We start from the raw sequence: 15,981 nt of genomic DNA, 5'->3' as shown, positions 1-15,981 counted from the left end.
ATCCCACTTTGGGAGGCTGAGGCTGGCAGATCACTTGAGGTCAAGAGTTCCAGACCAGCCTGGCCAACATGGTGAAACCCCTGTCTCTACTAAAAATACAAAAATTAGCCAGGGTCCAGCTACTCAGGAAGCTGAGACAGGAGAACTGCTTGAACCTGGGAGAAGGAGGTTGCTGTGAGCCAAGATTACGCCACTGTACTCCAGCCTGGGTGACAGAGTGAAACTCCATTTCTAAATAAATAAATAAATAAATAAAATTGATAAGGATGTGCAAAGGACCTAGAATAGCCAAAAAATCTTTGAAAAAGAACTGATTTTAAGACCTGTTATTAAATCTACAGTTATCAAGGCTGTATTATTGGAGTAAAGATAAATAGAGCAATGAAACAGGATAGTGCAGAAATGCTGCTTGCATATATATACGTAACTAGATTTTCAAGAAAAGTGCAAAGGCAATTTAGTGGATAAAGAATAGTATTTTCAATAAATTATAGAAGAACAATGGGATCTTCATACACAAACACACACACACACACAAAATTAACACTTCACTGCATATAAACATATATTTTAAATGGTCCATAGGCCTAAACATGAAATCTTAAAAAATATTTTTCTTTCCAACTTTTATTTTAGGTTCAAGGGGCACATGTGCAGGCTTGTTACATAGGTAAAGTGCATGTCACGAGGATTTGGTGTACAGATATTCTGTCACCCAGGTAATCAGCATAATACCCAATAGGTAGTTTTTTCATCCTCATCTTCTTTCCACCCTCCTCCACACTTAAGCAGGTGCCAGTGTCTACTACCCCCTTCTCGGGGTTCATGTATACTCAACATTTAGCTCCCACTTATAAGTGGGAACATGCAGCATTTGGTGAAATCTAAAATTTTTAAACTTCTAAAAGAAAACAGGAGAAAAATCTCTGTGATATCAGATTACATAAAGATTTTTTGGATAAGCCGCTAAAAGAATGATACATACAAGGAAAACTGACAGACCACACTTTATTAAAAGTAAGCACTTTTGCTTTTCAAAAGATATAGTAAGGAAATGAAAAGTCAAGACACAGAGTGGAAGAAAATATTTTCAAGTCGAATACCTAATAATGGACTTGTATTTGGAATATAGTTTAAAAATTATCTAAGCTCAATAATAAAACTAATTTTAAACTGGGCAAAATATTTGAACAGATACATCACCAAAGAAGATATACGGGTAGAAAATAAGTTCATTAAGAGATCTTCAACATCATTTTTATTTAGAGAAATTCAAATTAAAACCATAATGAGATATTTTACACCTATTAGAATATCTATAATTAAAAAGACCAACTATACCAACTTTTGTTGAGACTGTAGAGGAAATAGAACTCTCAAAGATTACTGTTGAGACTTCAAAATTACAACTACTTTGGAAAAGAGTTTGGAAGTGTCTTACAAAGTTATATATATACCTATCATAAAAGACAGCCATTCTACACTAAGATATCTACCAAGAGAAATGGAAGCATATGTCCATACATAGACTTTTACATGAATGTTCACAGCAGCTTTGTTTGTAATAGCAAAACAAAAAAAAAAAAACAATTCAAATGTTAACATTTCATTGATGTCAACCATCAGAAAGTGACCAAATAAACAAACTGTGGTATATCCATACAATGGAATACTATTCAGCAATAAAAATTAACAATTGATATCCACAACATGAATGAATCTCAAAGTCATTGTACTGAATAAAATCTGTAATAGGAAGTAAATCAGTGGTTACCTATGGATTTGGAGGAGGAGCAAGGAGGAATGAGAGGGAATAAAACAGGTCATGAAGAAATTTTGGGGTGAAGAACATGTTCATTATCCTATAGTAATGACAGCTTTGGTGGTTTATACATATGTCGAAATTATAGGATTATACATTTCAAATATGTCTGATTCATTGTATATCACTTTTACCTACATAACACTGTTGAAAATGTGTTTCAATGCATTTTTATGAAATTTTACATGTAAAAAATTTTATAAAAGCAGCATAAGATTACTATGAAACAAGAGTAAATCTTCAGTGCATGTGTACTCCTGAGTGGTTAATACTTACTGCATATGTATTAGTCCAATGTTTTACCACTTCTTGGGATCGCAAATGCATTTCTTTCTTTGCCTTTCTTTCTGCACGGAGACATGCTGCTTCTCTTGTCAGCCTGTCAAGGCTATCTTGAATCTTTTTCCACTCATCGTGTGGAATTATGGTGACCTGCTGGAGATCTACTTTACTAGGTAGAAGAGGTGGATAGAGACCTTGATCTTCTTCAGAGTTTTTTATTTCTAATAAATTGTAAAAAAAAAAAAAAAAAAAACAAAAGATTATTAAAGACTTTCAGGAACAGTTTAAGTGATATTTTTCTCAGAAGTTCCGACATTGGCATGATAACTGAAAATTATTTCGAATACTTAATTTACTCTTGTTATCCTAAGAACAGCTATGATTAAGTGGAAAAAAAATACAAGGTCTTGAAATCAGAAGACATGTATTTGAGTCCTTGCTTAATCACTTCCTTACTGTGTAAACTCAGGCAAGTCATTTAACTTTTTGGAATCTCAGTATCCTCATGTTTAAAATAGAGCTCTTCTATCAATATCTATTCCAACAGCTTGTTATAAAAGCATTTTTCAAAGTTAACAAAGTGGCAGTTTATAAATGGATAACTGTGGGTGTTCATCTTTTGGGGGTGTAGCCATTATGACTGACTTTAACCTCTTCCTGCTGAGCAGCAGCAACACAATTTGGAGAACTCACTGTAGTCCCAGGGTGGGCCTAATCGGTTTAAGAACACTTGGATCTTCATTGTCAATCATTATTCCTCTAAAAAGCAAAGAAACAGGATAAAATGTTTACTTGCAACTTATAGAAACTTTCTTCCTTGTTCTTCTGGGAAAGACATCCAAAAGACTCTCAAGCTAGGTATGAACAAGGAAGCAAGAAAGAAAGATAAATAGCCATCCTACAACCACAAGAGAAACCAGCCTTGAATGAAGCTATTATTGCAAAGAAGCTGTTACTGTGAAGAAAACACGAAGGAAGAATCTGAGGCAATAATGATCTCATTGTTCTGCTAATCAACTTAACCTGAAGCCTGGAGTTCCTGTTATGTAAGTGAACAAATGTCCTTATTTTTGAAGATGACTGAATTGGGTGTTCTGTTATATGAATTCAAAGCATCCTAAATCACACAGTGGAACTCCTAACAGCTCTCCTTGGAAAAATGGTCCTACCCATTTAATCAATTGAGGTTCTTAATTATTACCAGCCAAACTTACTCTAACTAGTTTAGGCAGAAAAGAAATTCATTCAGGGGCATTAAGTAATGGATTTTCAATCTCGTAGAGAGCTATAGTCATCCATATAAGCTATATATGCAAAACATCATACAAACCACATCAAGAGGTTCCAGGGAGGGCACACGGCAACGGGCTTTGTGTAGGCATCTCAACTTGCCCCATTTACAACTTGCCCCACTGGATACCATATACTTGAATCTGCACCACCGTTGCCTCTGAAATTGGTACACTTTTGTTGCCATTTTCTACACACACACTCACAAATTGATTCAACACGCTGTTTGCTTCCTTATATTGCTCTCTTCAGACTATCAATCTGGCATATGTAAAATTGATTGGCTGAGTCTTTATCCCATGCTTGTACTCCAGCTGTAAGGGAAGCTGAAAACATGAATTCTGCCTTCTATCTTAAGGAGGTAGGACATCAAAGGAAGGAGATTCACCAAAATAGGAAAGTCATTTGAACAATGATAGGTAGCCACAGGCATAACAAAGGTAGGATAGCAGAGTGGGTAAGAGTGTGGATTCTGGAGTCAGACTACCTGAACTTTTTCTAAACACACCATATATTAACTATATGAATGTAGACAAAATTACTTAACCCTTGTGAGTTTGTTTCCTTAATTGTAAAATGGGGTCATTAACAGTACCTACTGTATGTAAAGAATTTAGACTAGCACCAGGTACATAATATGTTCTCAACAAATATTAGCTATTATTATTTTTACTATTTGTATGAGGAGAAGAATGAAACAGAAGTAGAGAGAAAGGCAGAAGGAAGAAAATCACGTGGTTCCAGAAAGAGAAAGACACTGAAAGAAAAGCAGTTAGAAGCTGGTGGCTAAAGTGTTGAGTTTAAACCACAGGTTCTGTCTTGCCTACCACATACCAAACATCTGCATGCAGAATAAAGCCAAACAAAGCTGACTTTATCATGACTCTTTAGCTGTAAAGAGTATTATCTTGAGTTGCGAAGAGTATCATCATGACTCTTTAGTTGCAAATGACTGATATAACTCATAGTAGTTACAACAAAAAGGAGAATATTGTGTCTCCCCTATCTGGGGATTGTGGTGTAACTTGATTCAGGACCCTGTTCCACTTAAGAGTCATGACCAATATATCCTTATATCCTTGTAACAAATTTCCTTTATTTTGCCTAGACCAGCTCACCTTGGCTTGTGTTACTTGCTATCAGAAGCTAACCAAACAACCGCCTCTAAGTTAAACCATCTGCCTTTTGATTAACAAATTGCTAGGCATGTTAATATTTTTGTCTGACCTGAGAGTCATTCTCATTCTTTAATATGTGAAATAAAATGCAGAAAATTTAATTCACCAAAATTCTAAAGAGGCTCAGTAGAGCCAATGGCCCATTCTGGCAGGAGATGCTCCCCACAAAGCATACAGTGGTAAGTGGCCTTGACAGTGGTGGCAGGAGAGCAGGATTTTAGCAAGCTATGCAGTACACAGCATGATCCCTCCTCTTTGACATCTCAAATCTATAGTAACTGTGTTCACAGGATGTTTTATATAAGTAGATCTTTTCATGGACTCTGATACAACAATGAACAAAGAGAACCACAAACGCAGGAATAGAGGTGGGTAACCACAAAGAAAAAAATGAAGACAACAGGAAACTTGGGAAAGGCTTTTTACTATCTCAGGCCACTGAAGTTGGGGCAAAGTTCCCCCGTACTTTGAAGATCAGGAAAGCCTTGGTTAAGATCAGAGTTATAGATGATTTCATATATCCCCGCTTTAATCCACTGGTTGATGTAAAATTTAGTTCTTATAGGGCAGTCTGACTTCCAAGATTCCTACCTCACAGTGGTTCTCATACAATGTTAGTAGAGGCTGTTAGAGAAGTTCAAGAGGGCAGGCCACAGTTGAATGAAGGGACATGAAAGACAGAGACAGATGGACAGAGAGAGAATATAAATAGGCAGACTCACAAGCAGGAGAGAGGGGACAAAGGCAGTGGCAAGTTACCTAAAGTATCTAAAATCAGTCCATGTACCTGCCATATTGACACATTTTCCATGGATTAGATCATCTTTTTATTGAGTTATAATACATATAAAAATTCACCACTGTAAAGGGTGAATATTTATTCACTCAACAGTTTTTACTCTATTCACAAAGCTGGGCAACTATCACCACTATTTAATTCAGAACATTTTCATCACCCCAGAAGGAAGCTCTGTATGCATTAGCAGCCCTCTCCTCCTCACAGCTCCTGGTAACCATTAATCTACTTTCTGGCTCTATGGATTTGCCTATTCAAGACATTTCATATGCATGGAATCATACTTTTTATATCTGTCTTCTTTCACTCAAAGAATGTTTTCAAGGTTCACACACATTGTAGAATGTATCAATACTTAATTCCTTTTTATTGTTGTTGCTGTTGTTGACAATGTCTCTGTGGTCCAGGTCTTTCCTGAGCATGTACATAGCTCTACGCATGCATTTGGCTTTCTAGATTCCCAAATCTAGAAGCTTTCCAAAGCCCCTATGGACATATCACTTTCCAACTGATCCTTTTCAGTTTTTTGGTCAGTTTGTTTGCCACCAACTGTATCACTGCCAGCCTATTTCATGCTATTAGGATACCTGGGACTGGGTAATTTATAAAGAATAGAAATTTATTGGCTTATGGTTCTGGAAGCTGAGAAACCCAATATCAAGGTGCCAGCATCTAGCAGGGGCTTTCTTGCTGCATCATAATATGATGGAAGGCATTACATGGCAAAACAGCAAAGAAAGGGTGGGGGTGGGGGGAACACGCAGGGGGGAAGGGAGGGGGAGGAGGGAGGGGGGAGGGGAGGGGGAGGGGGGAGGCCTACCTTCCCACATTTATAATGAACCCACTCCCAAGATAATGGCATTAATCCCTTTACTCTGCCCTCACGACCTAATCACCTCTCATTAGTCCCTTCCTCCCAACATTATTATATTGGGGATTAAGTTCCCACACATGCTTTTTAGAGGACACATTCAAACTACGGCAATGTCTCAGGTAGCTGTGATAGTTAAAATTGCCACTGATCATTTGACAAACATACTTGGTAAGCTTGAAGTCAGACCAAATAATAATAAGCCTCATGAGTGAGATTTTCCAAGGAACTATCAGTCATGTCAAATAATAACAGTTATCTGGCTTTGAAGTGGGTCAAATTCTGTTTTGTACCCTCTACAAGTTGCTAAGTCACTATTTTTCACTGTGATTGCTGTGGTTATCTAGGCTGCCATGGCACTGGGAGAAAAGTATAGGACTATGGCAAGTTAAAATGCCAAAAACCTTGCTGTTGTTACAAAAATTCAGCTATTTTCCTTTAGTAAATACTCCCCAGATTGTTGCAAACCTTTGGTTAATTTCCAGAGTTCTGAAAAAGCTGATATTGATGATTTTTGCCACTGTTCTTGTTGATTTTATGGAGGAGAGGATTGCAGGCATAGATCCTATTTCACCATTCTGGCTGATGTCACCCCACTAAATCTTTATAAATTATTTGTTTTACAAATAGCTGTACCCATCTTTGAACCCCTACTTAAACTTCCCCTACTTAAACTTCCCCTCCAAGTGGAGATTAAAATTTAGCAATGAGACTCAGATGGAAGCTTTTGAGCCAGCTGCCACAAACATTATTTAACAACTATTAGGTAAATCTAAATCAGGTAATGCAGAAATGCATATGCAGGAAAGTGAATGTGTGGGAGTAATTGTGCTTTTTCAATACCTGCCATATTAGTACTGTCTCTCTCCTTTTACATGCAAAAGTCCGCTGCTAACCTCATAAAACCTTCACTGCATAAATATGTAGTAGTGAAGAAATGGCTGGCTCTCACCCTGCGGCACTATTGCTTCAGAAGCTTGGGCAATGACATGAAGATACTTCAAATTGCCAAAGGTCTAGTTGTTACCATGACAACATTAATTGCTAATTTACAGACTTAAACAGTCGTAGTTAGAATTGATAGAGTTCTTTAGAAGTCTATTTCTATTCCAAAATCAAATTGTTATAATAGGTCATCTGAATTACAGTACTTTATGTCGTCTGACTTTTATTTTTTAACTCTATGAAAGCATTTAACTTAGAGATCTTTACTTCAGAGAGGAGGAAATGGAGATATTTCCTTCAGAGACTTTTAGTAAACACCAATCAGCAGGCTTGCAGCAGAGCCAAGACTCTAAAGAGGTCGCTTATATTTCCGAGAGATATTTCAACAGAATCAGTGAATAACAAACTTTAAGCGTGCGGTAAATTTAACAAAGCCCAGACTCTCAGAGCTGCAACTGCGCGGTTTCAGGTCAGCCTGGGGCAGAGGGAGTGATGGGGGCCGGTGTGGGGTGCAGCGGAGGAGATGGGGGGTGCAGCGGGGGGGAGGGGGGGCGGCGGGGGGGATGGGGGTTGTGGGTGTCTCTGATTTCCTCTTTTCTCCACCCCTATTTTTGCAAACATTCTCCCACGTCCACTCCCTGTTTCTCTCCTCCACTCATTCACCTAAGGGCAAGACGACCTAGCTTCCACAGAGCCCAAAGATGCTTATTGAAGATGCTTTCGACTTGTTGAAGTTCATTTCAATAGGCAACTGAAGTCCTCATTCAGCATCCTCACCTCTCCCTGCCGGGGGTCCAAAACAATCCCTGTCCCTGAATGGGTCAGTTTCGCTCACCTGTGCTTTCCTTTGATTGTCCACAGCGCCGTCCGAACCGTACCAGTATCTCGGACGAGGTACCCATGGTGCTCCCAAATTTGGAAAAGTGACTCCGGCGCAGCCATACGCCGCCGACTCCAGCCAGCGGAGTGTTTCTCGAACCACGCGGTTGCTCGGCAACGCCGCCGGAAGTGACGGCAGCCTTCCCGGAGGAACAAGGAAGGTGCTGTAGTTGGCAGTCCGGCTAGAGAAGAGAGGCGCCTGCGCCCAAGAGCCGGGCTTGTGAGTGGGGCGGCCTAGCGGGCAGGCGTGGGGCAAGGCCAAAGGACTGAACCCGCAGGAGCGTCACGGGCGCCGGGGCGGCTGCAGACGGCGGGCCTGGGTCAGTGAGAAATCCCTGGGCCCCCGCCCTGCCTGCTACTCCCATCCCCACCTGGTGCGCGCCCCACGCGGGAAGACCGCCAACTGGGTCTCATGCCTGCCCTCGGGGTGGAGCTGGCAGGTGTGTGAGCCCGCACATCTCCTTGCGGGTGGAATGTGAGGAGCAAAGCCCCCCTTCTCTATAAAAACCCGCAGATTCGTTGACATAACGCTGTTTTAAAATCCTTTGGTTTCTGAGGCACGGTCAGGACTAGATGGGGCTGGTTTTTTTAAATAGGAATGTTAAAACTTAATGATATGTTTAGAACATTCATGTTAGGACCTTTGAGATATTTAAATTTCTTGGTAAATACATGACCACGGAAATCTGTTAGGAGTAGCTGCTTGCTTGGTTTCAAAAGATCCTTTTCTAACGCATTGATGTACAGATAATTACTAACAAGTTGGCTCTGACATGTACACGTTATGCGCCAAATTGGAGTCTCTCAAAATGAAAGAACAAAACGATTTTAACAACGAAAGTTCTAACACATAGTCGTGTTATTTTTCTTCAGGTTTTCGATCAGATGTTCCACATAATAATGCTGGTAAGTATGCAATAATTAAAATATTGTAGACAGAAATTAGTTTGTGCACATACAGCGCTAGTAGGTTTTTGGAAGCATAGCTTAAAAGGTGTTAAGAGCTGGGAAGAATCAGAGGTTTTACTGTTTGCAAGCTGACTTAGCTGACACAGTTTCATGGAAGACACATTCATCCCTATTCATTTCAGGGATGAATTACTCCCAGTGGTAGCCAGACTATCAGCAATTTTGCCTGAGTTCCCTCAACTCCCAGTTCCCACAGGATGATGTAAAGTGGGCAAGAAGTCACCTAGATGTAGAATGTGTTGAATTACAGGAAAGGAGACCTGAGCTTAGGGAACCCAAATCTTTATCATTTGGACAAAAAAGTATGTTTTTCAAGGCTGTCCCCCGTACAAACATCCTTGAGACAATAGTCTAGGGCAAAGGGCAGTCAGTGAGTGCCTTGCTTGTAAGACATGCAGAACCACCAGAGACACAGAGAGAATTGTCTTCCAACAAAAATTCTCTGGAATTTTAACAAAATTGGTTGTAAAAAGTATTGAATCTCATGATTTGATGTCAATTACTTGCCGATTTGACATGGTGGTCAGGTATAATTTGATATCATTTGACTTCAAACTCGAGATTCCAGCTCTAACCTGTGGATTGTCACAACCAACTCAATCTAGTTATGTCTCCTATACCCACCACTCTTTTTTCTTTGCTGTGCATTTAAGAAGGTAACATATACACTCTGATCTGAAACAGAGTTTAAATTATTCTGAGAAGGAAAAAAATTTTATTACAAAATTAATGTAGAAATAGTGAACTATGGTTGAACCAACCATAACCATCCCACTGCACAAGTAAACATTTTCTAAAACAGAAACAGGATTATACTGTACACACTATTTTGTGACTTGCTTATTAATTTGAACTGAAAACCGTAGCTTTGACTGGCTGGATATTCTGTTATATGCTATCACATGCATCTCTTATTAATTCCCAATTCTTGGATGTCTGTGTGGTTTCTAATTTTAATTTTTGTGTAAAGTACATAGGATATTGTTACATTATGGAAACATTGCAGACTTGCCAAATAGATACAGATTGTGCTTTTGAAGAGAACAGTTAACTTTTTGGAATTTTAACAAATTGGTTTCAAAATAGATTTGCATTCTTAAAACTAAATCTTTGTGCATATCCTTAATTTTTGGAGACATTTTAAGTACAGCACTAAATTTCTGAATGTCTATTGACAATAGAATGTGGAATTCCGCTAGTATTAAGTAAAAAGAAAAAGTGGACTCTGAAAATCTCAATCAGCTTAACATTTTGATTTTATCCACTGGACAAAAACTTATTTTCACATAACATTTCGTATTTTGTTTAATCAAAACTTTGTTTATCGTATTGCCAAGAGATGATTTTCTGATGTAAGGAAAGACAACATAATTACAAAACACAAATGTTAAAGCTTTTGAAATACTTTTATTAATTTTAGGAGTTAAGAAGTTTCCATTCTTTTGCTGAAAACCAGAAGACTCTGTTTCCTGTATATAGAATGGGAGTAATGTTTGAAAACAACTGGCTGGTGTTTAAAATTGAAGATTGTTGTGACTGTTTGTCCTAATTCCAATGCTGAAGTAAGATTGTCTTGGAAATACTAATTTGGGTAAGTATTTTTATAAAGGTTTATATTGAGTGGTGAGAAAAGACTAATAGAAAAAGATATGCCGGGTGCGGTGGCTCACGCCTGTAATCCTAGCACTTTGGGAGGCCGAGGTGGGTGGATCACCTGAGGTCAGGAGTTCAAGACCAGCCTGGCCATCATGGTGAAACCCCATCTTTAAAAAAAAAAAAAAAAAAAAAAAAAAAAAAAGATGTGAAATTTTTTAGAGTGCATTTTCACATCAGCAGGGGAACTATGTTACCTCAGTCTCCTGCTATTTTGAGGCTAATAGTTCAGGAATTTCAGTAATTTATGGCTAATTAAGTTTAGGCTTGAGGCAGTTTTTAAACAGCAGTGAGTTACATTTGAAATTTGTTTTAATTATAAATTCAGAATTCTCAGAAAGCATGTTTAATTTAAAATGTGCCTCGTTACAGTACTAATGTGATTGTCAATTATGCCTTATTTATTTCACTGTTTCTGTGGGAAAGTGAATTTTATATTTAAATCTCAAGAGTCAGAAGCACCTGGATTAGGCATTTAGTGATAAAAGGATCCAGAGTAACAAAATATTATGTACGAGCCACATTCACACAACAGGTGATGCCCCTGTAGGCTAATTATTCTCTAGGTATGCTAAATTAAGAGACACAGAATACTCAGTGATTCAGAATACTTACATGATCAAGAGCTCTATTCTGTCTTCACTACTGGGTTATAAACTGGAGAATATATGTGGTTAAATGCCATGTTTTTCATTTTTAATTGATCTTTTTCTTATTGGTGAGGTTCTGTGCCTTTTTAGGATTTCTTGCAGAAACCGCAAAATGGTTGTAAAGTGGATCACAGAGGTGGTGTTATGGTTAGCGTGTACTTTGAAACTAATGAATGTTTTTATGTAATTAAATACCTTTCTGCCAAAGTGACCTACTTAGTATTTTATTTTTAAACTAATGAGTAGTCATTAAATATTCTATTTTTTAGCACTATAATTTGATACTTAAAAGCATGAAGTTTGGAATCAAGTCAGCCTGTGTCTGAGATTCCAGCTCTGGCACTTTACTAACACCTAATCACTTTCAGATCCAGTTTATTTATCTTTAAGAAGAGGATAATAATTATTCCTACTTAATAGGTTTGTGACAATTAAATGATATGATATTGTAAAGTTTTTAGGCCAGTGCCTGGCATATAGTGACTCTCAAAATTATTATCTGTTTATACACATTAATTATATCCTTTTCTGGATATTCTATATAGTTTTTTTAATAAATGATTTTTATTCTTACCGTCAGTTGACCAGCTTATTCTTTCCTTTTCTCTTGAGATTTATCATTAATCACCTTCATTGTCTTCTAATGAAAACAGAGACACAAGTAATTGTCACACCATAAACAGTATGATTACTCAGGTGTATTCAAATTATTTAGCACCCTAGAGCTAAACTATCTAGAGCAGCTATAAATAAACATGTGAAAACTCTTAACCAAGTTACTTCTATTTTGGAAGAATTAAATTGGCCTCCAGTTCTCAGGTGATTTGTTTAGAATATCATATAGAGTGTCAACAATCATTTAATTATAATATTGGCATTTAGAAACTGATTTTAAGCTAAATACCTTATATAATTTTTTTATTTCCTGCTTTTAAATTCAGGGGTACATGTGCAGGATGTGTAGATCTGTTACATAGGAAAACATGTGCCGTGACGGTTTGCTGCACAGATCATCACATCACCTAGGTATTAAGCCCAGCATCCACTAGCTGTTCTAAATGATGCTCTGCCTCTTCCCACTTCCCAGCCTCCAACAGGCCCCAGTGTGTGTTGTTCCCTTCCATTTGTTCTTATGATTCAGCTCCCACTTATAAGTGAGAACATGTAGTGGTTTTTTGTTTCTTTGTTTGTTTTTTGGTTCCTGCATTAGTTTGCTGAGGATAGTGGCTTCCAGCTCCATCTGTGTCCCTGTGAAGGACATCATCTCATTCCTTTTTATAGCTGCATAGTATTCCTGCATAGTATAGCTGCATGGTGTATAAGTACCACATTTTCTTTATCCAGTCTATCATTGATGGGCATTTAGGTTGATTCTATGTCTTTGCTATTGTGAACAGTGCTGCAGTGAACATATGTATGCGTGTATCTTTATAATAGAATGATTTATATTCTTTTGGGTATATACCAAGTAATTGGCTTGCTGGGTCAAGTGATATTTCTGCCTCTAGGTCTTTGAGAAATCGTCACACTGTCTCCCACAATGGCTGAACTAATTTACACTCGTACTAATGGTATAAAAGCATTCCTTTTTCTCCACAACATTGCCAGCGTCTGTTGTATTTTAGCTTTTTAATAATAGCCATCCTTACTGGTATGAGATGGTATCTCACTGTGGTTTTAATTTGCACTTCTCTAATGACCAGTGATGTTGAGCTTTTTTTTCATGTATTTGTTGGCCGCATGTATTGTCTTCTTTCCAGAATTGTCTATGTCCTTTGCCCACTTCTTAATGGGGCTGTTTTTTTTCTTGTAAATTTGTTTAAGTTCCTTAACAAGAAACTACATGATTCTTTTTTTTTTTTTTTGAGATGGAGCCTTGCCCTGTCAGGCTGGAGTGCAATGGCGTGATCTTGGCTCACTGCAACCTCTGTCTCCTGGGTTCAAGTGATTCTTCTGCCTCAGCCTCCCGAGTAGCTGGGATTGCAGGTGCCCACCACTGCACCCAGCTAATTTTTTGTATCTTTAGTATAGACAGGGTTTCACCATGTTGGCTAGGCTGGTCTTGAACTCCTGACCTTGTGATCTGCCTGGCTTGGCCTCCCAAAGTGCTGGGATTACAGGGGTGAGGCACCGCACCCCACCAGAACTACATGATTCTTATCAAAAAGGATTTTGGACAGATTTTAAGGGCAGAGTCTTTAAATATTTGGGAGATAAAGGCAAAAGAGTAGGTAAAATTAAAACAGTGGTGACATCAATGCCTTTGACTCCAGGGATGGTGAAACTTTTCAACTTTATAATATTTGCTGGATATTAGACCTTTGTCAGATGGATAGATTGCAAAAATTTTCTCCCATTCTCTAGGTTGTCTGTTTACTCTGTTGATAGTTTCTTTTGCTGTGCAGAAGCTCTTTTTTTTAATTAGATAGCATTTGTCAATTTTTGCTTTCGTTGCATTTGCTTTTGGCATCTTTATCATGAAATCTTTGCCCATGACTGTGTCCTGAATGGTATTGCCTAGTTTCTTCTAGGGCCTTTATAGTTTTGGGTTTTACACTTAAGTGTTTAATCCATCTGAAGTTCATTTTTGTATATGGTATAAGGAAGGGGTCCAGTTTGAATTATCTGCATATGGCTAGCCAGTTCTTCTAGCACCATTTATTAAATAGGGAATCCTTTCCTCATTGCTTATTTTGGTTAGTAAATATCTTTTTTAAAAAAGTTATTTTACATCTTGCAGGATTTCATGTTATGTTAAATTTGTTCAGAATTTTGTTTAGTACATAGTCTGTTATACATGACCTGTTATTTAATATAAGGATTATTGTAAATATTTTAATCTAATAAGTGTGATTGTGATTGATGATTTAATGAAAATAAGAATGCATTTTTTTCTGTCTTATAACTTCTATAAGAAACATGCCCCCAGGAACACGATAATACTATGAGTGTCCTTTTTATGTATTTTGTACTCAAATATGAATTTTGCTTCTTAGGGAAAATTAGTTAGGTAGTGGTCTTAATACTTAATCACTTTGTTTATATTCCTTGTTTTAGCAGATTAACATTTAGTTATGTTTATTAAATAAATATTTTAGCTAGACACATAAACAGAGCATGTTTAGGGAATAATATTTCTTGTTTTTCAGGGTAATCCAAATCTTCTGGAACCATGAAAATTTTGCTGGTTTTTGACTTTGACAATACAATCATAGATGACAATAGTGACACCTGGATTGTACGATGTGCTCCAAACAAAAAGCTTCCTACTGAACTAAGTGATTCTTATCAAAAAGGATTTTGGACAGAATTTATGGGCAGAGTCTTTAAGTATTTGGGAGATAAAGGTGTAAGAGAACATGAAATGAAAAGAGCAGTGATATCAATGCCTTTCACTCCAGGGATGGTGGAACTCTTCAACTTTATAAGAAGGAATAAGGATAAATTTGATTGCATCATTATTTCAGATTCAAATTCGGTCTTCATAGATTGGGTTTTAGAAGCTGCCGGTTTTCATGACGTGTTTGATAAAGTGTTTACAAATCCAGCAGCTTTTAATAGCAATGGTCATCTCACTGTGGAAAATTATCATACTCATTCTTGCAATCGATGCCCTAAGAATCTTTGCAAAAAGGCAGTTTTGATAGAATTTTTAGATAAACAGCTACAACAGGGAGTGAATTATACACAAATTGTTTATATTGGTGATGGTGGAAATGATGTCTGTCCAGTCACTTTTTTAAAGAACGATGATGTTGCCATGCCACGGAAAGAATATACCTTGCAGAAAACTCTTTCCAGAATGTCTAAAAATCTTGAGCCTATGGAATATTCTGTTGTAGTTTGGTCCTCAGGTGTTGATATAATTTCTCATTTACAATTTCTAATAAAGGAATAATATGCCAGCAATTGAAAAGTGTATCATCACTTAAGATTAGGTTCAGCAGCATAAAACTAAAATCCTAAATGCTAGAGGCTTTAAAAAAAAAAAAAATTTTTTTTTCCTCTAACATGAAAATTCCAGAGGTAAGTATTTCAAGATTGCTGTGTTACTCTACCAGCCTCAGCATTTGGCATTCAACCCATGATCCAAGGTTGCTGGTGAAGCTCTAGCCCTCACAAAGCCCTCTGGCCAGCAAGAAGGAGGGCAGTGAGAAAGTTCCATCCCCTGTCTAAAGAAATTTCCCAGAAGTTGTACCCAGTACTTCTCTTTAAATGTCATTGGCCAGACTTAGTCATAATGCCCCACTTGTAAATTGCAAGGAAGGATGCAAAATACAGCTTTCATTCCATGTAGTCATGTGCCCAGGAAAAGTTGTGGGAAAAAAAGTACAGAATTGAGGTAGCTACAGCTAGTGGTCTCCACTAAAGGTAGTTGATAGGTTATTTTTTTTAATTTATTCCTGAAACAAGTAGGCATATTTTATTCTCTTAGGTATTCCTCCTTTTTTGATACAAGATATCTGTCGCCTATCCTAGATTGCAGTGACTTGATCTCTGCACATTGTAGCCTCAACTGCCCAGACTCTAGTGATTCTCGCACCTCAGCTTCCTGAGGAGATAGGACTACAGGCTCACGCCACCATGCTGGCTAATGTTTAGTTATTTTTTTGTAGAGATGAGGTCTCACTACTTTGCGCAGCTTG

At 37.7% G+C, this 15,981-nt stretch overlaps 2 protein-coding genes across 9 annotated transcripts in view; one reads left to right on the top strand and one right to left on the bottom strand.

Moving 5' to 3' along the window:
- CCDC173 (coiled-coil domain containing 173) overlaps nt 1–8,207 on the bottom strand; it is a 43,241-nt gene extending 35,034 nt beyond the window's left edge. The window contains exons 1-3 of one of the 3 annotated variants that reach the window (XM_032293040.1): nt 8,020–8,145; nt 2,756–2,863; nt 2,099–2,325 (exon numbers count right to left, since the gene is read on the bottom strand). In XM_032293040.1, coding sequence (XP_032148931.1) covers nt 2,099–2,325; nt 2,756–2,846 — 318 coding nt within the window. In that variant the 5' untranslated portion in view covers nt 2,847–2,863; nt 8,020–8,145. Of the gene's footprint in view, nt 1–2,098; nt 2,326–2,755; nt 2,864–8,019 lie in introns of all 3 variants that reach the window. The other 2 variants (XM_032293038.1, XM_032293039.1) reach the window with 2 other exon arrangements.
- A 12-nt stretch (nt 8,208–8,219) lies between these two features.
- Nucleotides 8,220–15,314, top strand: PHOSPHO2 (phosphatase, orphan 2). 6 transcript variants are annotated; one of them, XM_032293044.1, is made up of 4 exons: nt 8,220–8,283; nt 8,937–8,969; nt 10,453–10,623; nt 14,485–15,251. In XM_032293044.1, exon 4 carries the CDS (start codon nt 14,508–14,510, stop codon nt 15,231–15,233), a length of 726 nt encoding a protein of 241 aa, XP_032148935.1. In that variant the 5' UTR covers nt 8,220–8,283; nt 8,937–8,969; nt 10,453–10,623; nt 14,485–14,507; the 3' UTR covers nt 15,234–15,251. The 6 variants fall into 6 exon arrangements, with proteins under 6 accessions (XP_032148935.1, XP_032148933.1, XP_032148932.1 ...); XM_032293042.1 differs by having other exon boundaries at nt 8,220–8,503; XM_032293041.1 differs by having other exon boundaries at nt 8,226–8,383.
- The last annotated feature ends 667 nt before the right edge of the window (nt 15,315–15,981 follow it).

The sequence above is a fragment of the Sapajus apella genome, unplaced genomic scaffold (genome assembly GCF_009761245.1).
Source record: "Sapajus apella isolate SASKATOON/1434 unplaced genomic scaffold, GSC_monkey_1.0 scaffold28, whole genome shotgun sequence".
Lineage (NCBI taxonomy): Eukaryota > Metazoa > Chordata > Mammalia > Primates > Cebidae > Sapajus > Sapajus apella.
This window is presented reverse-complemented; position numbering and strand designations above follow the sequence as displayed.